Below are 23,710 nucleotides of genomic sequence, written 5' to 3'. Positions count from 1 at the left end.
ATTTAACTGAAAAATCACTACAGAAACACAAACGTGATAATACAAATCATATAAAACAGTCATACTCCTACATTCAAGTGAATCAGTTCCTTATTAGTATCCCAGCTATCCTTTCCAAGTACTTACCTGAAAATAAAAGGAGAAAGATAAGGTTATCATGAGAAAGCAACTGTTTTATTGTTTTATTACAAATCACTGCAATATATCTCCACTAAACTTTACAAGGCAAATGTGGCACAATCTTGTTTCAGTTCGAGCAATAAAAGTAATTTAAAAATCAGCAATTCCAGAAAAGCACAGACATTCCATATAGTACTTAATATCATTCTTTGCCATAAAAAGACTCTTGGGTGGTAAATATATGAGTTAATGTGAAACACCAGAAGGCATTTTACAAAATAAGAATATAACTGAAGCCAGGCGGTTTAAATCCTTGTAAAGTAACTTATTTTGACAGATGTACAGTTAAAGATCAGCAAATGACCTCTCATTTAAAATAATTCAAAGCAAAGCCTGCCTCTGACTCTATAATATTGCATCTTTATTGGAATAGAATGAAAAAGCCTGTGTTTACTGAACAGAGTTTACTGTATTGTAGAATTAGAAACTGTTGTCTTTCCGAAAGGAGACTCCACCCATCAATCTCATACGTTTCCAGTTTAACCAGTTAAATAGGTCTCTCTGCCCACAAACCCCTGTCATTTCTTTGTTTTGTCCTCCTCCTCCCTGCAGCATGCCTTATCTAGGGGTAAGGTGGCCCCAAGTGCCACTTGTCCTGCCCGCTGGCCGAGTCATTCTTAATCACTGTATTGCATTCATCTCAGCTTGGCCAGCATAGGGGCGGCTAGTGAGCTCCAATGCATAAGGCCACGGGCCACATTATATATGTGATTGTATTCTGAATCTGTCAGCTATCATGTTCATGTCAGGCATAATTGTTTTCCAATTGTTCATGTGCCCATCAGGCATGTCTTTCACAATCAATAAATTGTTATTTTCTACTACTAAGTGGACCTCTCCTTTCTGAATACAGAATTTGCAGGCAAGGAAACAATACAACCTATAATTGTCTTGCAAATGTGTAAAGAAGAGAGACAAACATGAATTTAATAGCAATAGAGAAACCAAAGTGATTAAAAACCCATTGCATGTTGTTCTAATTCGCCCTTCTGGAAAAAAAAAAAAAAACAATAACGTTGCCCTCAATTGCCCTTTGGATCTAATAATAATGTCAGCTTGAGTGTTTTCCGAGGTGGGGCTAGGGGCAAACCCTGGGTGGCTGGGATGGTTGAACAGTTCTCTCTGGGGGTGAGGGGGTGGGTTAATTCTCTACTTCGAGGAAGATGAAGCTGAAATCAGATTGACAGATTACACACACATATATATATATATATATATATATATATATATATATATATATAAATAAAACAAAAAACACCCAAAAAACAAGACGTGACGGTAAAGAAGTGGTAGTGTGATGGACATTATGTAATAACACCGGTGGCATTTATTTATACACCTGTGGCTGGAGCCTTAACTAATCATTTAATCACTTTTCAATTCACGGCTCCAGCCACAGCCCCAGTGTACCGGCAGGGCTTTCACGCTGCCATTGTATACTTCACTCAAATTGGTTTTAACCTCAGTCAGCTATCGCATTACTGTCAGTGAAGTGGAAGAATGATTCACAGCGCTAGAGCACCTGCAACTTCACCCCATGATCTTCCTGGGCATTTGTTTGGTGCAATTATGCAATACACAAACTGAATTGATGTGAATTATACTTTGTTTTTTACCGTACGTGCAGCATGTTTAAATTGTACAGTTTTTTTTTTTTATTATTTTAGTAGTTTTTTAAAAGTATATTAAGTATGTAAAGTATTTCTGTTCGGGGGGGGGGGGGGGGGGGGGGGGGGGGGGGGGGGAGGCAGTGTGGTGCAGGGGGGGGGATGGGGGGGGGGGGGGGGGGGGGGGTGGTGGGGTGGGGGGGGGGGGGGGGGGGGGGGGGGGGGGGGGGGGGGGGGGGGGGGGGGAGGGGGGGGGGGGGGGGGGGGGGGGGGGGGGGGGGGGGGGGGGGGGGGGGGGGGTGGGGGGGGGGGGGGGGGGGGGGGGGGGGGGGGGGGGGGGGGGGGGGGGGGGGGGGGGGGGGGGGGGGGGGGGGGGGGGGGGGGGGGGGGGGTGCTGCTAAATATTTTATTTAAGCAGGTGATTCAGAGTGCACAAGCTGCCATTTACAATGCATTAACATTAAAAGGTGTAATTGGTGGGAAGAAATATTTTGTAGGTAGCTTTTATCTATCACATTGATTGATGCTGCACCTAAAAAGACAAACCAAGCCCTTTCCAGATAGCATTCATTATTGAAATACTGGTTTAACTCCAGTCCGCTAGTTCAACATTGCATTAGGTTGAAAAACCTACTTCTGATCAATGCACCACAAAGCTGTGATCGCAGCTCCCATTATGATCCTTTGTTTCATAAAATAGTCATTCAAAGCCTGCTGTAACTTGTTATGAATTAAATAAATAGCTTGCTTTATGTTAGAAGCCTTGATATGACACTTCATTACAAAAGACAACAAGGGAAATTACTTCATTGGCCTTAAAACAGCAAAACACTTTATTGTGAACATCAATTAGAGCTATGAAATTATGAATCTGATTTTTTTTCCTTTCCCTGTCACTTGTTGGCAATGTTTTCAAGCTGTGATATATTATATAATTAACGTTATTATTGTGCCTGTTTCAGTATTGCTGTGTCTATACAGAAATGTTAAAGTTTCTGTTAAATAAATGAAACTGCTAGCTCAAATGTTTATACAACTTTTTAATGGAAAGAAATGTAATAAACTAGGGAAACTGAATAGCGAATCCAATAAACAAACAAGTTTGGTGATACAACAGTACAGAGCATTCATATTTCTACAGCGGTGGCAACAATTACTCCATTAATTCAGCAATGCAGCAATGGGAATTATGGCTTCCATTAAGCAAATTCATTTCCACACTTCAAGTCTATGGCTGTCAAAGATGCAATTGTTTCTGACAGGTCTTTTGTTAATTCCAGTTAACGTCTTTAGGTACTAACTTGTGCTATCTTTAAAAACACAACCCTATCTCACACCAAATTATTTTTGCAGGATTTTAGTCTATGCACTCTATACTTGACTGAAAAAGAAAATGAATCTTCCTATTCAGTATTAGCAATAGGGTTTTCATATACCAACCCCTATACAGTATACAGTGGATTCCACATGCATATTTTGGAGGGTCGATATAACCCATGTACTTTCCTGTTGCATGGTGTATTGTCATGATGCCCAAGTAACAAGATAACAAATTTGTCATTGCCTCTTCCTACAGAATTGTTGAGGTAAAAGCAATATACGGGAAAATGAACATTCTCTCCGTTCTTATCAACAATTATGGGCACTTGTAATTTCACAAGACTTTGAACTTTCCCTTGTCTGTTTTTAAAGTGTTCAAAAGGTTATAGATTGTTTTAAAACTCCAGCTCCTTCGAAACTAAGATTGAACACCAAACTTCAAGGACTAACAACCAAAGACATTTTGCTGACATTTTAAAATTAATTTTATTTTTGTTTCACTGGATTGTATTGGGGCTGAGCGATTCAATGTATCAATGCCTCCAAGAAGAATGATTCATTTACAACATTTAGCTTTACAATAAAAACAAACAATTAGGACAGTGCGACATTTGTGTGAATTCTATTTTAAGCATCACCGAATGTCTGCCGACTGGAAAAATCAAACTTCAGTGACAAAGTGGCCGTCAAATGGAAGGCAGGAACAGAGTTGTTGACAAGCAGATGTCCTTCTCAAGTAGAAGTGACACGTACAATTATAACTCCAGCAGGTTGGACTGGATGCAATCTTGTAATGTGTCCCTGGAGCTGGCTTTTAGTTAGTGCAGTAGATATCCTGACAGTGTTATATACTGTAACCCAGCCCTCAACAAGAACCAGGGCAGTATTCAGAGTAGTGTGTATACACCATCCAACAAATAAGAAACAGCAGATGACAACAGAATTGAAAGACTTTTCATTGAATTACAAATGCCGCGATAACATTAGCAGACAAATACGACGAAAAAGTGACTGTAATTTAACACTGTTTGTTTAATAGCACACATCCTTTTGAGGTTCAGACTACAGCTAAATATAAAAATAAAGCATCCTAAGAGACATTCTGTGTTTGTTTTTCCTGAAGTGCACTTCAATTGTCATACTGTTCTATTTTAATAATAGGACATTAGGAATAATTCTTTAGTTCCAAGTGTTCACAGCTAACATTTAGAAAATGCTTTTGTTCTTTTGGTGTTCATAATGTAATAGTTACTATAGAGACAGCTTTCGTCTCAAAGCACTTGTCAAACCGTCAACGATTGTAATATGTGCCTGTTGTTTCCATGGAAAAACATTTGTTTTTCTACCAGTTGAATAGGATATTAAGTGTCTGAAGAACTGTGTTTTGGATTAAATGACGGGTGTTTTATTTTTAATTCAAAAGGTTTGGTTTTATCAACCTGTGGTTACCCTTTTTATATTTTTGTTAAAAGGTTTGCCACTGTTATGACACAGTGATACTTACTGCAAATAATCACATTTCTATTCTTTTACAATAAACCCCTGTACAGTAACATTGCACAGTTAATGCTGGCTGACATTTGTATTAAAAGGCAAGATTATCTAATGAATGATATTCTGATAGTCTTGGGTTTAGCTGAAATGTTAACCAGGGATTCAACTCCTCTGCTGTACAATTTTATCAGAGACAAAGTCAAGCGTGCAAAAAAGGCTTTACACAGAATGCATAAACAATGTAATTCCTTTAAATTGTAAGTGATAGGAGGATCACACAAAACAGCACTTCAACAAAGCTGCATTGATCCCAAGGAAAAGCAAATCTGTAATATGAATCTATAGATTTCATACTGCATTTAATGTAAAGACCAGTTTTTGTTGTTGTTTTGATACAGTGCCCAGTGGATAGGTGTCTAATACATTGCCCCGAGACTTTCATATTCTTCAGAAAATCTGAATGAAAAATAAAATGAATGTGACATTTCAAACGTTTCTCATCAGAAAATCTACTTTCCCTGGCCAGCTCCCTTCATACCATCATCTGTGACAAAAACAAAAACTGATCATAAAGAAGGGAACCCTAAACACAGCACAGGAATCTTTTGTCAAGATCTACCTGATATGCAAAGCAGGACACAATCCCTAGAAATGTGCTTTTTCACTAATCTACTACAGTGTATCAGAAAGCAAGACTGGGAAACTGTAGATCTGGAGCTTAGAGTGACAGCAGAGGATTATACGGCATCGTTTGAATGGGACATTTATACAGTAGTATGGTTTACCAACAGAAACAAATCCAACATCAAAATCACTGCTGCCAAAAATAACATTCCATCTAAAATATTTAAGATCAAGCAAAGAGAACAGACTTTAAATGCCTCAACAAATTTGATCTAAGCATTTCTTATGAATTTCTGAAGATGATGTAGACTGTATGCATTTTCTCTATGTATCTATAAATTTAAAAAGTTGGCAAATACGGGAATGGATCATTGTTAGGATAAGTATGGATGCACAGTATCATAAGCAATACAGTGATGTATTTTTTTTTATTTTTTTTGCTTTCTACCAAAAAAGTAAAAGTGAATTAAATATATCCTTTGTTGCGAGCTTCAACTAAAGTGTCAATATTATTTACAAAACTGTGGGTCTGATCATGAAAGCTGTATTTTATTCTGAGTCACAAAGAACACCCACAACCTTTGAGAACATTGTCCTTGCCCCTCATCCACCAGAGATGCCTGGTGAAAAAATAATTAGCGCTTGAATCAATTCTTCAAAACAGTGACGGTCTGATGCCACATACAGTACTAATTAATAGTTTGTCTAGAACGATCACTCCTGAACATAACACCCCCCCCCCCCCCCCCCCCCCCCAAGTCCATAGCAGCAGATGCCCATGCTAGCAGCGGGTAAATATCATAAATCATCTCCCTTTGAAACAGAAAAACAGAGGGGAGAGCACCTAATCAATTTGAATTTGAAGGTCAACTGAACCGCTTACAAAAATAAAATAAAGTATATATACACACACACACACACACACACATAGATACACACATACGTATAACATACACAAGTTCCTGGAAGGCTCATTCAAGTAGAGTGATTGTACACAAACTTCAAAACGTCATTGCATTGTAAATGTAGATTTAAAATGAGAATGACAATGTACTCATCTCTCTTCTATCAACATAGCAGTAATAGCTGCTGCCATTTACTAGATTTACAGGGTTTGAGAAAAATGAAACCAAGTGATGTTTGGAGGACATTTTGCGCTGTAATTTACGATCCTAAACAGGATTTAATATTGTAGCTATTTCTGCACACACACACACATTCACAACTTAAGACTCCAGAGGTTGCTGAAACACAAACGGTGCCAAAATATGCAGCTTATACAGGAAACTAAATGTACAAAGCAAGTGAACGTGTGTTATAAACAATTTATGATAATGACAGCTGTTAAAGCATAGTCACAGTTTTCCTAAATAAAAAGTAAGGAAGCAATTATCTACAACAGATTTCATTCACACATCACAGACGTCATTGAGACAATGTGAGAAACATGTAGTTTTGGCACAGCACATACCACTTAGCAGGGCTTGACTTCCACTAGCCCTGCACCCGGTCCTGGGTTTCAGAATTACCTTTGTTTAGGTATACTGTTGAAATGACCAGGTGCCAGGGTTTGAGCAATCAAGTATAGATACTCTGAACTGATTGTACTTTTCACAGCATGACTGATTAACCTACAGCCTGAGTCTGTAGGGTTATTAACAGTTCATATAGCTATAAAGGAAGGAACGATATATTTGAAATGCCCTGGAGCCTGATCATTTAAATAACATACTTTGAATTGAGGATATTTCTGGGATAGTGTTCATTTGAATCCAGGACTTTGTATTTGATCATTCCTTTATCAAACTGTTTTGTTGTTGGTCTGTGCGTTTTTAAAAAGAGAAACATCCACAGTCAAACTGCCTTCCATTTCAATATCTTGCGAGCGCAATAAAAGACCATGCACAGTATGTATCAGAGCTCAGGTAGCCTGTAACAAAGCCTGACACCACCTGCCTGTCCTTCAAGCAAGGTCAAATATTTATTGTTTCTATTGAAATGTGGAGAAGAGCAGCTGCTGCTCCTGCCTTCTCTCCCTATTGGTTGGGAGTGAAAGAGAGACCAGTAACCTCCAGTACAGCAGACAGTATCAAGTTATTGAAGAGAATTACAGGGGGAACCTATAAAGAGCACAGTGAACCAGCAGATACTGCTCTTCAATTACTCCCAAGGTCCCATTTCATAAGGGAATAACTGGCATGGTCTTGTTATCTATTCAGGTCACACATGTAACACCTGTTCAACCAGACCTCATTTGATTCTCTTATAATTAGGTAGGCTTTGGTTTGTGTTTTAAAGGTTGTATAAAATTGTTAATGGGAGTGGGGGGAGAAGGGGTTATAAAATAAATGTTGTACAGGTTCTAGGAATATTTCTTTCATGTAATCCTAGTGGTGTCATTGTGTTTAATTTGGCTATCCATTTCCTTTCTGTTTTTTTCCTAGGCTTGTCTGTCCAATCATATCAGTTTGTACTCATGTCATTGTCATGTGTTCTAGCTAGGGTTAGCACTAACTAGGGTTAGTTCTACACAATCACAAAAATACATGGTTTGTCTATTCATCAAACACAGACAAATGTTTTTTTTTTTTAAATTTGGTTTTGTCTTTTACTAATGGACAATTCTTTGATCAGGGACTAATCCACAGACAAATGGATTAGTCCCACAAATGAACATTAAAACTGCCTTGATCCTTTTATCCCCTGGGTGTCTTGGGTTTGGGCTGTACCGTTTGCAACTGAAGATATGGCGAGTGTGATCATCCTGATTGTGAACTGGAAGGTCGAGCCCTCCTCAGGGTTTGAGGTTGAACTGGGAGGTCGAGCTCTCCTCAGGGTTTGAGGTTGAACTGGGAGGTCGAGCCCTCCTCAGGGTTTAAGGTTGAACTGGGAGGTCGAGCTCTCCTCAGGGTTTGAGGTTGAACTGGGAGGTCGAGCCCTCCTCAGGGTTTAAGGTTGAACTGGGAGGTCGAGCTCTCCTCAGGGTTTGAGGTTGAACTGGGAGGTCGAGCCCTCCTCAGGGTTTGAGGTTGAACTGGGAGGTCGAGCCCTCCTCAGGGTTTAAGGTTGAACTGGGAGGTTCAGCCCTTCTCACGGTTTGAGGTTGCCTGTGGTAGAAAACAACAAAGGAATGGAACACTGATCCACTGCTGCCTATCATGAGATGGGTAAAGGGAGGCTTCTTAAAGCGAACCTTCACTTAGCACAGACCCAGCTCTCTTAGGAGGAGCTGCTGTCACTCAAAACAAAGACCTACCCTCCACAGAAAACTCTAAATGTTAGAGGCTTGAGGCATCTCTCATCATATCAAACTGTCACTTTTGACTCATAAGAACACATTTTATAGATGTTCTATGCAAACAATCTGATGTTCATTTGCATAGAGCATTACAGGGCAGATGCATATCAATAATGCATGCTTAAAGGTCTATTTATTAAAGCCCAAGAAAACTATTTCATTATGCAGTGGTACGGTATATCTGACACTGGGTCATACCATGCCAAAATCTAGACAACACAGATATTGATTAAACTTGGAAGGAACTAACTATTTGGTATATGAACGCTTTTATTTTATTTATTTATTTATGAATGGCTCAAATTGAACTTGAAACACCCTCTACTTGTGCAGTTCAAATGTTCTTATAACTAAGCTGCTAATAAAGAGGTCACCATGAAATTTGTATACAATGCTTAACGTACAGTATGTAGATTAAAAAAAGAAAAAAACTTAATTAGATCAGACTTGCGTATCTTTAAAGGCACAAATGCATCAAAAACATGTTGATGGGATTTTTCATTAGACTTATCTTTTTCTTTTTTAACCTGTGATATATTTCATTTTCATTAATTTGTATCCCCTCTCCCTGTCATTTTTGTCAACTCCATAGACATTTAATGCCTTTGTCATTAGATCGATAAAGACACTTTCCAGCTGCCTGAATTTCTTTACCCACGGCAGTGATGTCGTACAGCAGACACAAGTGTCCAGGGAGACAGGGCGGTCCCCACCCCTGCATCTCTTGTTCCTATGGAGACCAGTAGTCAAGAACACTAATCTGACAAGGACAATGTGGAATTACAGACACAGAAACAAAAGAGCACTCCTTGAATAGTATGAATGACACCAGTACATGTCCCCCATAATGATTGTGCCATCTTCTCAGTATTTCCAGTTAAAAGGGTGGATTCAGAATAAAAACTAATAAACAAAGCTATATGACCTACTTTATTTATGTGTTTTAATAAAAAACTATTTTGCAGTTTTATTGCCATGTCAACTGGACACTTTACACAAACGCAGCAAAAAAATAAACAACCCATCAATCACAGAGCAATAAAAACAGTCAGAGGCGAGCCTCAGAATGGCCACCAGGTTCCGTGGCTTCTACCAGAGTGTTACTGCATTAACTCTGTAATATGAATACTATAGGCTCAAGGAGGGCCTCAAAACAGCATAAGACTTCTTCAAGTATCCTGTCATTTGACATCCTTTCATTTGGTTGGAGTTTCTCTCCATGGCAAGAATGTGACCAACCGACTTTAAAATAAGTACAAACACATTATTTTACTGGACTAAAGGTGGCTTGTGCGTGCTTTATTCAGGTTTAGCAGCATTCTATATAGCATACTGTGGTGTGTTAGCTAGGGTATTATACAAGAGATGCATGTTATTTAAGGCATGTAACCCTGGCTGCTCATTCATCAAGTTCTAAACAGAATCAGGGCTTTTTCAATGTCAACAGTTGCATTTTTTGCTACAGCAGAGTAGAGTCTGGTGCATCTCTTCCCATGCCTGGAAGTTCTGTTCTACAGCACATCATAGAACAGGGAAATAATTTGGCATGATTATTTATAAATTGAATTCACTATTAGCGTTAAGGGTGCATTTCATTGTGTACATAAAAAAAAAAAAACTTTAATAATCTAGGCCACAACACAACATGGATTACTTTCATAAGATTCATGACAAATTACATGGAGAAAAAAATAAAAATGGTGTCAGCAAGGCTTCAGGCAACAGCAGCTGCCCAGCATGAAGCGCTCTGCAGGCCAACTTCAATAGCACAATGTGAGCCAGCCACGCTCTTTGTTGAAACCTTCCTCACAATGCAGCTCAAGGTCATGCAGCGGTTCTGCTCAAAAAGTAAATACAAAGCCTTTCGATACACAAGGAAACATGTGTGAGGGGATTGAGGTACCAGTATGCAAGCCATCGTTTCTCATTTTTAATTGTAACCCCAGTGCAGTGGAAGGATGCAAGTCTAAAATGAAACTGAATACAATAAAGACAAAAGGCATTGCTTCTCTATTCATAAAGAAGATGGTAAATGAGATGCAATCTCGTGCCCAAGCCCACACTACTTTGCCTTCATCAGCAGGACGACAATGGAGAGGTAGAGTTTCACCTTTTCAATGAGCATAAGAAACAGAATCCTCCTATGACTACCCCTCTACAAGCTCAGATGGAAAGATATTGCGTCGTCTAATGTTAAAAGAGCAACGGCCCAGACAAAAGACTGCAGGATTTAATAACCCACAGACACCAAAAAGAATTGCAATCCAGAACACCCTAGTATGTTTAAGGTGAAGTGCTATATATTTTAAAGGTTTTAAAGCTTTGTGAAGTCCTTTATTCTATTGTACATTTGTACAGTATGTGTATAAAACTAGTTTCCAGTTAGGAATTAGTGTTCAATCAATACAATAGATGCCAGACCTGGATCATTATACAGTACAATAAATACATTGTGGAAAAGGGATATTTCCATTATAATTGAATAGGCAGTTCACAAAATGTAATATAAAATGTGATGGTGCCACATGAGTGATTGGATACACAGGCTCCTCAACTACAAACACTGAAACGGGTGTGTGCTTCCCATGCATTTACAGTACAGGAACGACACATGTTCTCCCAGACAAGCACTTTTCCTCCACTCAGATAACATTATTGTGCAAGCGAGCATAACCACACAACTAATGAATTGAATCTGCAGGAGAACCCCCCCCCCCCCCCCCCCCCCCCCCGAGTTGGCTGCCGAGCCGAATTTACAGATTTCAGGAAATGGGAATCCATTTTCCCTGACCTTTCCCATCGCAAGGTGCATAATGATAGACCGTAAAGGTCATCGTTTGACAGACATGTGATTAGAGTGCAGAGCGGTGGAGGCAGGGGGCTAGAACGACAAGTCTGACATGCATTTTAACTGCAGGGGATAAAACAGCCACACTTTAGGAAAACTTTCGTTTCTACTGTGAAGCATTTCTCAAAATGGGGAGAAATATAAAATCAGTAACCTTTTTGAAATGTGCATTTCATTGGCAACATGCACAATTATATATATATTATATATATACTGCATGCATTGCAGACGACATGCACCTTTCTGCAGTCTCTGCAGTTGAGATTATAATCATGGACTACAGACCTAGTTTTCTATGTAACGACATGCTTTCCGAATCTAACAGGAGGTAGATGTCATGGCAATTTCCTCGTAATTATAGAAACGGAATTCAACCTGAAAAAAATCTCTTAAGCTTTGCCACTGCAAGACAACCTAAAAGCAATACCAGCAAATATAAAGAGTTATAAAACAGTTTTGAAAAATAAATACAGCAAAGATGTACTTAGCATTAGAATGACAAGGATTACAAATATACTTTGATCCAGTCCACCTTTGTATCAATATAAAAAGATAGATAGGTAGAAGGATAGGGGGGTGAGATGTATGTCAGTGAAAATTGCGAATTATTAGCTAGCAGGTAGACAATCATTTCTAATACTTGATAGCTCACATTTCCTTAACTTAACAAAGCATCCCCTCTTGAATAGCCAATGATAATACAATTGTACCTTGAGCACTGCTCCTCAGCTTTCATGAGCACCTAATATACAAAACAAGAGGCCACAGACTAGATGAACATTTAGACTAGACAGCTCCCGAATAACAATCATTATTGGTTTCTTCATCTTTTTGGATGTAAAGTTCATAGTTTAGTACAAGAATGGATTACATTATCAAAACACAAAAAAAGAAACAAAGAAAGAAATAAAAAAGAAAATCAATTATACTAATTAAATAAAACTGCTAATTTGCTGTGGTGTACTGGGGGCAATGAAGTGAAGACGCTGAATACATTTCCTAACAAAGAAAACCAATTTAACAAAAAATAAAATGCTCCCCTCCATGTTCTGCAAGCACAAATAACTCCTGTCCCAATTTCATGTATATCTTGTGCAACACAAATGCCTAGCTGTCATTAGTGGGTGAAAATACATTCCATCATTACAATTCCCCCCAAACACACAATTGAATGCTGTCTTAATCCATCTCCATCTCAAGGATTCTGGAAGTGTAATTGTCTCTCTCTCTCCCTCTCTTTACCTTCTTCGTGACTAGGACAGAAATAGGATTGTGTTGTGCTCACAAAGGCTTTAAAACGTCCAACAAAATAAACTGTACAACCAAACACACTGTAATATTCAGTATAAGATACAGACTGCATTATCTGGAGGATGTGTAATACAGCCGAGTACAGTTTCATTTCTCTTGTGCGGTTCATGTAAAATACTTAGCAGATTACGTTATTCTTTTCACCGATAAGTCTACCCAAAATGAGATAATTACTAGAACACTTTCTGCACCAGTTCTTTAGAAACTGTAGCGGAAAATCAATTTAAAAAAATGCAATATTTTGTGCAGTCAATAATCTTTTAACTAGAACGGAATGGTAATGAATCAAACCCATGTGGTCATGGAATGATTAGGTAATACTGATAATACTGATAATTAAATGCAGCAGTTCTATTCTATTATTCATTTTAAGAAAACTTTGCTCTTGCTTCATACTACTACTTAATCACTCATCCCTGTATTCCTAATATTCTGTATGCATCAGCATTTCCATTTCCAGCATCGTGCAGTCTATCCTCTACTGTAAGCATGTGTTTGCATTCATATTTAATGAGATTTCAGTGCGCTGCTGTGAAGAAAAGATTCAATTCAAAAGTACCCTATTGGAGAACATTTTTCAATTAAAGGATTCAGTACGAAAATAAATGTCTGCTGCTCAGAATTTTGTAAATTTGTGTTGGGTAACCTAAATATGTTTTTCTGCCATTTGTTTAAGTGATGTATTGAGGCCAACTGGCTTTCTAATCTACGGGGAGTGGTATATTGAGATTACGTTGAAAGCATTCAAGATTCATAAATTGGTCCAGAATTTATTTTAAATGTTAATGGTGCATTACAAAACTTTTACTATGCCACATTTAAAGTGACATGACTGTACAAGAAGTGTTCAACCTTACTGTATTCAGTACTGGACATACTGTTCCATCTGTATTGATACACTTGTAGACTGAACATGTTCTGTTTAAAATCAAATGAATTGTTTCCTACAGCATGAAGTTCAACCTTCAATAAAAAATCTCTCGGGGCTCCAGTACTTTTGCGTCTGCATGTGTGCTTGTAGTTCTTTCAACCTCACCGTCAAGGGTCTGAATCTGTGACAGAGGTCCATCACATACTGCCTTCAACACAGAAAACAGAAACACCATCCAAAGCAGTTACCAAACCGGGAATAAACAACACAGACATGTAATGTAGAGGCTTGTACAGTAAAAAGTTCAGAATAGTTTTGTTTATTATCTTTGAAAGTTCTCCTTTCCATAAAAAAAAAAAAAAAAAAAAAAAAGGTTTTTGTAATGAGTAAAAAGCTTTGTGAATCTGGACATAGCACTGGTCAATTTAATATGCTTAAATAAGCGTCCATTTTCAGCACTTGAATACTCAAAATAAAATCACTATTCTTTAATAAATATTGATAACTTGAAAATGTTTATCTTTAATATGTCAGGGAGCATATTATCTTTAATATGTCAGGGAGCATATTTAGTTCCGATTGGTTGTCACCACACACACAGTGTGTCGAGGAGGGTCCGGCTTGCTATAAGTGCTGCTTGTGAAGTGGTTAACCCTCATCTGAACCGGGACCTTAGATGGATTTCTTGCATATATTATTCCTACTGTGATCAGATTAATGGGCGCGGTATTCAATCCCTTAATTCAGATCAGTTGGAGAACGCTTACATCCTTCAATGAAGTTCTACCTTTCTTTCCTGCTTTGAAAGCTGCGATGATTTGAACAATTAGCATAATTTACACTGCAGTCAGGGCTAATCAGATGCTTATTCAGAAAACCCTAGAGGCCTGTTTACGTCACAGACCGCTAAAGTAACATTATAATTGGTAAATTATGTGCTCAGGGAAAACAGGGCAGCTTCTAAAGCACTGGTAAAACCTAATAAATTATGAATTCTCAAAAGACGCAATGACAGTGTTTTTCATTTTCAAATCTGAAGCGCTTTCAAAAGGGATGAGAAGCTATGTAGTTAGGTTCCCTTGGAAAGTAACCGGTAGGTGGCATTATAAAAAGCATTTGTAAAAGGGGAGTCCAAGTTGTTTGCATAATACATTCTGTTAAATAGCTTATGTAAAGAGTTTTGTTTGATTGTGATATTTTATGAATGCAACGTTCTGTTGACTTAGCTAAATACTGTTTATTATTCCTATTAACTGTGGGACACATGTAACCCAGTTCGATTATGTGAAAGGCATACAGAGATAAAGCCTACATCATTTTTAATTGTGCATCTCCTGCTGTGCATGTACAGTAATGAAAAAGATTTTCAAATGATATTTCATAAAATGCGTCAGAAATCATGGAGGGGATGCATTTATAGGGCAAGGTATTCTGTAACCAATAATGGGGGATAATGTTGATGTGTACTCTTCATATTTAATAAATGAAGCAGGCTATTCTGTTTTCCATTATGTTTTGACTGCATCACATTTCTAAAGGTATCAAGGGCCTCTTCAGGCATGTGTATTTGTGAAAAAAAATTTATACACATTTGTATGAGCCACGAATCACTTTTATATTTAAAGCATGCATAAAAACAAGACTAAAATGTAAACAACAATGAAGTCCTTTTTAAAATTGCATTATTTCCCAAGAAACACACTTTTGCAAATCAGTCACATCAGCTGGAAGTGCTTGAAGCCAGCAATTTACATTCCCCATAATTAGCCAGCTGAAAGCCTTTACATTAAGAACAGATACAACGATGAGTTAATGGCATAGCGCTCTGAGACGTGTTCCTCAACACTACTGCCTGTCAGCTGCTACCAAATCAAACAAGATCATCTTGAACAAAACACGCTATCTTTTATATTTAAAGCAACAGAGATAAAACAGTGGCAGATGCATTGATTGTTATTTGCAAGTATACAATTTGCATCCAAGCAGCCCGCTAAAAGAATTCATGCCCAGTAGTTTCTTTTGAAGCTTCAATAAAGGACTTTTTTTTAAATTCTAAGATGATTTTAACGATAGAAATATCATTGTCTGTCTTGAAGCTACTGTTGCACACCTGCACAAATAAGAGGTACTCATTCATCTGTGATAACAGTTGTCCCCATTCCCTCAGTGACTGGCAGTACCTGCAAGTGCAGATCAAGTCTTACCATGTATGTGCTACAGTGAAACGTCGCCGCTGACGGAGGCTTTTGTTAACCAGCAACCTTCTGAACAGACAAGGCGAGTTTCTGGGAGAGCTGCGGGGAGAGATTTTCGGAGAGGTGCTCCTCTTCCCTGACAGTCTGGGGGGCTCCAGTTCTAAATGCATGTGTTCTTTGAAAGTCCGAATGCAGGACTCTGGCTCCGGAGCAGTCAGCTCATTTGAAGTAGGCTCTCTTGCTGTCATATTGGTGAGGGTGATCCAATTCCTACCCCCTCCAAAGGATATTATGCCATAAAACTGCAGAGAAAAAAATAATACTAAGTGTGGAAATAAACTCTTGAGGGAAAGGCTTTCGTTGTTTTTAATTCCAGGCTCTCAAAGTTAACTATCAGCACAGTCCTGGTAGAAACATTGATCAGCACCTGCTTTCAGTGAGGGAGAGAGAGAGCGAGCCAGCCAGCTCTGAGTATTGATACACCTCCTGCAGAATTCTGCTCTCATGTGCTTTCTGTGTCAGAAGCCTCCTGGTGGATATGGTACATCTGCAGAGTACACAGCAACACTCAATGAATCCATTCAGCTAAAGGAACCACCCTTATGAAATATTAATGAGGATCCGAGAGCAATCCATTTCCATCGAGTTCCTTGAAGAGATTAGCTGAAGAGGCCCTTAATGTCTTAAACATTAGATGCAAATCTGATGCCAAAATCACAGGGTGAGACTTGCAAACTGTGACAAAAAACAAGCAATGGCAAGAGAAATATTTATTCTGAATTAATTTTTTTAATTTTTTTTTTAATAGCTCTGTACACAGCAGAAGGCTCCACCTATTGAATGCTTATTGGCTCATAGTCATTTTTTTTTACAGCAGGCAAGGATGCGTCTGCCTGTGGAAAGCCAATCAGTCTCAGTGAAGCTATGTAACTGCTGATGACTTGTACCCTTTAACAGCATGCCGGTGTTGAAATAAGAGATAAAAACCATATCTGGAAAACCACAGATTACCGGACATCATGCTACGCTTGCAAAAAATCACTGATGGGCAGGCTTTGCCACTAAACAGTAGACTGGTACTAGAGCAGACAGAAACACAGCTAATAACAACCAGCAGGGCAATGTAATAAAACAGGAACCGATGCAGGGAATCTATAGTGCTTGACAGAGCGGAAAAGGGAGAAGTTATTGTTTAACAAAGCCAGGCAACAAGAGGGAAATCTGTTAATTCAGTGGGGCAAAAAAAAAAGCATTCACAGCCTATTATTCTGAAGTGTTACAGTTTTATATGTAATACAGGAATTATGATACAACAGCATTGCAAAGTGTTATGCTTTTGTTAGATTTAGCATGTAAGGAAAGTGACAGTAGTTTTTCTATTTATTTATCTTTAAAACAATATACTTCAGCTTTGGCACTGTATTAATTTTATCAATTGAATATGGTTTATTAACCTATTAAGTTTGACCTGTTGTCAGAGCAACAATAATAAAAAGAAAACCTAGCACAAAACCTGGCTTTGGTCTCCAGATTATTATTAGAAGGGCTGGGAATTCAGATCTGGTAGAGAGTTGAGATGGGCTGCAATATTTTTAAATGAGAAACACTTTGGTTTTATTCTAGAAATAAATGACAAAAAATAAATAAATAAATAAAAGAGCATACGTCAATACTGGCTTTATTTTTCACATGATAAACTTTATTAAAGAACTAGCAGTGTGGAACCACTGATCTATACCTATATTAAAAGCATATCTTAAAATAGCATTATAAAAACTGGAAATTTCAGTTTTATAAATAATGTAAGTAAATATATGCCGTGCTGACTAGGAAAATCTGTTTAAAAATGTATTCCTGAAAATACTTCTCAAAGCTGATTGCTGGAAAGTGTGTGAGGGAATAAAATCATGCTATGATAACAAATCAATTTAAGAAGGTGTACAGCATGTGCAACACCCAATCCCATCATATTTCCTCTTATTCATCTTTTTATTAACTTTTTTTTCTGGAATAGTCCATGGTAATTAATCGAAGCAGACAGAATATGTTGCAGAAAAATAATAAGTAAACAAAAAAACAACATGGATAGATGTAACTTAACAGATTTAACTGAAGTGCTATATTACAGTGAGTGAGTGATACCTGAAGAGAGTACATCGCTTTCAGTATTTACAGCTCCTTTGTTTACGGTAAATTGGTTATAATCGATCAGTTTTTTTTTAAGGCTTATCTTGTATAAAATAATGTATCGTGTACCGATATCTATACAAGTATTTATTAATTGGCTCTCAAATTGTCTTGATCATTTACTTGTAGGAAACTCTTCTACTCCCCCTGGCTGCGCATATGAGTAGCTGCACGTTTCTGTTGAGAATTTCACCCCAGAGATAGATGCATGTAAACCTTTCAAGGTTGGTTAACACAAAATGATAATAACCCCAATAATATGTGTGCAAACAACAAGAGGAGAAGAATGGAAAGTAATTTACTGGGAAATCCAATAATGTAGAGACAGGAGTTAAGAAAGAGGGTGTGGCCATTCAGCCACTACCTGCTCCACAGTTTTTCAGGTGTCAGCAGATAAGTGGTTGTTTCTGGTGTTTATTTTATCGCTACAGCAGCAAGACAGAACATTACCTCCTTAAAACTGTTTTACCGTTAGTATGAACAAAAAAAAAAAAGTTACATTCAAAATAACATGTAAAGAGGGTAATTTGATCATGGATATTTCTGGATTTTCCTTTGCCCCCCTGAAACCTTCTTTCAGAAGCCCTGGCCCTGCCCCCCACATGTCCCATCTGCCAAGGGATCCCAGCCCCCAGTCAAATAAAAAGTAAATGTCAATTTTCTAATTTGTTTGTGCATCCCATTATACTATTCAGCTTGGATCAAATATGAATATTTATGCTTTTTAAGCATCATGAACATCTTTAAAAAAATGTATACCTATTTCATTGACACAAACCTCGCCCACCAATCTGTTTGAACTTGAAGCAGCACCCAACAGAGCTTGAAGTGTCACCCAACAGAGCTGAGCGGGGACTTTCTATTACAAAAGATTTTAAACACAGTGGAACACTGCGATTGTAACTGTCTATTACATTAAAAGCTTCTGAGAAGATCTTTAACACAGTTGCTAATGTAAAAAAGTAACAGAATCCTGTGGGATCCTGTAACTGTGAAAGCAGAAAAGACAGCCCATCGGGATGATTACAGAACATGAAATAACTAGCAACCTCAAACAGCTGATCTGCAAGATAGGGAACCAAGACGTCAATCTGCTCACCCCACAAAACACGCTGTTGTTGCCTGAAGTTAAGCAGGCAACAAAAAAGATAGCAGAAGATGAAGAAAACCCTTCACAGAAGTTACTAAAGCCTACTGTAACTCAAGCCTAATTTTATGTGCTTGGTAAGGGCATACTGTAGACATTACCTCCAGCTCCATTTGTAATAGCAATACCTCACTAGCTGGACTGTACATTTACATATCTATAGATAAATGTTCCAATTCAAAAGTGATGAAAAGAAACTTTACAATGTTTGATATTTATACCTTTGTAAACAACTGTTGACTCCCCTTCAACCTGACTGGTTTCTGTCCAATAACTGAGGTAGTTGTTCTCTCATCACACACAGCGAGCCTATCACATACTTCCTCTGTGGGAAAGGGGGCGGTGCTCTCTGACCTCACGGTCCGCCGTGCGCTAAATGCAGCAGGGCGCATCCTTTTTGTCTTTTAATGCACCTTCCATTATCTGGGGGTCAGCCATGTGCAATATGAAAATTCTAAGCTTGGACAATACTGCATTGAAACGACTGTAAATGCACCTTCACACACAATTTAAACATAATAATTTAAAATAACTTAGCTATAAACTACACACATACACATAATGTAAAACTTAGAATTAATAACACAATACCTCATGCAGAAAGCCACTACTATAATGTACTGTAAAGTTAATGTAAACGCATAATAATATAAACAGTACTACCAATGTTGCAATTAGAAAAGTTGAAAGAAAATAGGCCACCAAAGAATAAAAGTTACCCAGGAGAAATTAAACATGGCAGAAAAAATGCTCTCCAAAGATACTTCATAATGCAGAGAGAATTCTACAGGGGCTCAGCGGGTCTCTCAGATAATCAAATCCAACAAAAACACAATCGTGCAGCTTATAAACTGTAGAAGAACCAAACCCATCCTCCTTTCTGGTTTTGAAAACAGACTTGTCACAATTCTCCCCGACTTTGCAAACAGCCTGCCTTACAGGCTTTGAGTGGTTGGAAGTCACAATTGCTACTCAATTATTTCTGCAGTAACTCAACAATCTCCTTCTCCCTTCCAGTCTCAATCTCATGTATCAACTTAAAATAAATACATACAAGAAAGCATGGTTAAAGCTGGAAATGAAACAATATAATGAATGCTTTAGAAAAAGCACATTGAAATAGGATGGCCAGGCACAGTACTGTACAATGACTGATTGACCTATTCAGGTCTTTGGGGATCCCTAGAGCAGATGGAATTCCTAAAGAAACAAGGGAAAGCCAAAATACCAAATGATTCCCTTATACTGTAAACTATTTCTTAGTAGAGAATTGAACTGAACTGAACTGTGTCTATGTGATGGATTCTTAATAGCTTGTGGCATTGTGCTTGCCCATGTGTGTATTTTGTGTTATATGTTGCATCTGGTGTGTTAATGTTGGCGTATAGGTTTGGTGCATGGGATATAAATGGGTCTGTGTAGCACCAGTCATAAAGTATGTAATAGTATGTGAGCACAGGGACTACACAAATTAATTCATGTGCTGGGATTCAAGTGAATAATGAATTAGTAATTGAATCCCAGCACAGCTGTATATATAGATGCACGTTTTACTCACTCTGGGTTGTGTGTTCGTTGAGCGGAGAAAGGGTGTGGAGAGGAGGTAAAAAGGGTTAAAAACGAAAATAAGAATTGCTAAAACGTGCTGGCTTATAAACCAGCACCAAACTTGTTATGGTTTATCGTCTGTTTGTTTGTTTGGCCAACGTGACTCACTGTTGCAAGCAGGTTTCAAGATAGGAGGATGCTCCTTTCTGGGGAATGTCAACAAACTGGACTGTCAACAAGACTTACTTTGTGCTAATATAACAAGCAGAAACCAAGGAATCGAAATTGTAAAACTGAACAGGACTATGGGACACTGCACAATAAAAACAATGCACTGTGCTATGAACAGGACCTCTAAAAGCACAGCAAAAAAAAACACCCTTGTTAAGAAAACAAAGACTGTATTTATTGTATTCATAATAATCCCATTCAAATAAATGAATTAATATATTTATCCAGCAGGCTGCACTGTGCATCAAGGTTCTGGTAGAATTAAGAAAGGAATATAAATATTAAAAAGGTAAGGACAATTGAGCCATAATGTATGCAGCTCCTTAGCTATTATATATTTTCATTGTACAGTTTTTGCTGTGCAAGTACATAAATAATATAGCATATTATACAATTAAAGCAACAGAGCAGTTTATCCCTACTTTCCTTTACATGGTATGCCTCTCTTCCACAGTCACAGTAAAATATGTGCTTGTGAGCCCCATGAATTCTTAACTCCATCGTGAAAGCCTTTGCCCACAGGTGAATTTAAATGCAATTATGTTGCTATGGGCAAACCTTGGATAGCAAATAAAAATCAATGCACGATGCAGCTTCAATTCGAGAGAATGGTTTCCTGCTGATGTAAATGGTTTCGCTTCGAAAATAACTACTCTTCAAGTTCTGCTCTGAAAAGATATTGTAAAATGAATCAGAACAGTAAAACTAATACTACTACTACTACTAATAATAATGGTAGACACACTAAGGGCATTTTGAACATAGCAAAGGCATGTTCAAGTAATACACTGGTAAGCACAACAGTTCAGGTTTAGCACAGACTCTGACTTACACTTGCTTACAAAGAGCACTCCATCATTTCAGCTCCTTTTTCTTCAAACAGAAATGATGCTGCATGACAACAGCGTCACAATCCACATTTAAAGGGATTGAGAAATAATAATCCAATACAGCTATTTGATGTATTAAAATTGCAACTGTTACTGCATACAGCAGATTAGTATTATGTGCATTACATGCATACAACTGGTAATATATAAAACCCTAAAAGGAGACGTGACTTTTTGTCCTCGCTTTAGTATAGAGAATATTAGATCACAGGACCTGTACGACAACACTAAACGGTTTATTTTGCCATCAGATCCTGGAAATTGAATTACAGCATTAAAACACGCCCTGCCATCAGTTGTTTTATAAGACACACAAGTGTGGAAGGCAATATGGGTTTGCAAAAAACACAGGTGCTGCAGGAATAGCAGAGGGGTGGAAGTAAGACTTGTAGTGCCTTGGAGTCAGAGCCACACCTACCTTTAAGACGTGTAGTGCCTTGGAGTCAGAGCCACACCTGTCTTTAAGACTTGTAGTGCCTTGGAGTCAGAGACACACCTGTCTTTAAGACTTGTAGTGCCTTTGAGTCAGAGACACACCTGCCTTTACTTTAAGTTTTTATGTATGACTAAAAAAAGGTCAGGATGTGAAAGAAAAGGTTTTAGGATTATTAGGATAGACGTCCAGTGGTAATTCATGCAGTCAAGATTACATGAGTTTGAGTTTAAATCCATTGATACAACACAAAAACAAAGATCAGTAAGTGAAAAAATACAACGCCCTCTACTGGCTGGTGTAAACTCACTTGCTTGAAGTCTACCTTTGTTAAATTTATCACCTCGGCATTTTCACATATTTATTTAGCTGGTTATCATTATGCGGAGGGCACAGGAAGTCACCTTGTGGCTTAGAACTTGGTTTCAGGCCACTGCATGGCACACCAGGGGAGATTTGGGGTTTAATACAGCAAAGTTGCCTCAAACTAGGTCTCCCGGTCTCCTGGAACCAGGTTCCAAGCCACTGTTCCTGAAAGTGGATTGTGTTCCATCAGCTTTACTCAAATGACTTCACTTGCTTCTTTAAAATTAGCTAGTTATTAGCACAGTGTTTAAAGAGGCTGAAATGACGTGGTCCCGGTCACAGCAGAGCACATTAGGTATGCTTGAGTTCACAATAAAATAAAAACCTTCTACTGTATGTTATCAGCATCCAGCCTCTTTTGTGCAGGGGGCTGTGGTTCATCTATTGAGCATTGGTTTTAATGAACGATGGCTCTAGTCAGCACTGTCACTCACACACAAGGACCCAGGATGTTTGCACTGGGAAGCATTCCAGGTGTGGACGGGGTTCATTCTCACAAGAACTGGCTGCTGAAGAAAGAAACTACACTCGGTAAACACGTTCCTCCCATGGGCTGAACAACATTGTGTGCGATTAAAACATAATTTTCTCTAGAGGGTAATAGAAATGCAAATAATTGCATCCAACACAATCCTATTAAATTAGACTCCACTATCAATGGCTCTAAGGCATTTTGTTATCCATTAATTAGATTGTGTTGGTAGTCATCCATACACAAGGACAAGGGCAGACAGGGTGTACAGTAGTTTGCCCATACAGAACCAGAGGTGTTGAAAACAAGCCTTTTCGTAATGAGTTTATTTTACTTTGAAAGAGTATAAAATTGGCTTCAAAGTTGGGAACCACTGTCTAAGTATACACATTTTTCACATTATTTTTTAATGTCTCAAAGATATTTATTAAAAGAAAAGATAAAACATTTTTATATTTGTATATTATGGGATAAATCAGTAGGTGGCATACTGCCGTTAATAACCACTGTATGCCATAATCACCAACGTTTTTGGTTAAAAAATAATGATATCCATTTTCAGTTCAAACTTTATTTTAGTGTAAGTGGACCATTTCCTAAATATTTCTTCATTCTGACATTATACAGATATACATATGCCTCCACTACAGCATATTGCTGTCACCACTGATATAGCAGCTGAACCCGT

At 38.1% G+C, this 23,710-nt stretch overlaps 1 protein-coding gene across 3 annotated transcripts in view; it reads right to left on the bottom strand.

Annotated features, from left to right (window-relative positions):
• The window catches only part of LOC121327097 (cAMP-specific 3',5'-cyclic phosphodiesterase 4B-like), a 98,742-nt gene that overhangs the window by 59,819 nt on the left and 15,213 nt on the right, over positions 1 to 23,710 (bottom strand). Inside the window, exon 1 of one of the 3 annotated variants that reach the window (XM_041270900.1) lies at positions 15,758 to 16,299. The exons of 1 other annotated variant lie outside the window; for it this stretch is intronic. In XM_041270900.1, coding sequence (XP_041126834.1) covers positions 15,758 to 15,996 — 239 coding nt within the window. In that variant the 5' untranslated portion in view covers positions 15,997 to 16,299. Of the gene's footprint in view, positions 1 to 15,757; positions 16,300 to 23,710 lie in introns of those variants that run through there. One more of the 3 variants, XM_041270897.1, reaches the window with a different exon arrangement.

This window comes from Polyodon spathula, chromosome 14 (genome assembly GCF_017654505.1).
Source record: "Polyodon spathula isolate WHYD16114869_AA chromosome 14, ASM1765450v1, whole genome shotgun sequence".
In the NCBI taxonomy this organism is placed as follows: domain Eukaryota; kingdom Metazoa; phylum Chordata; class Actinopteri; order Acipenseriformes; family Polyodontidae; genus Polyodon; species Polyodon spathula.
Note: the sequence above shows the minus strand (reverse complement) of the source record. Positions and strands in the feature narration are given on the sequence as shown.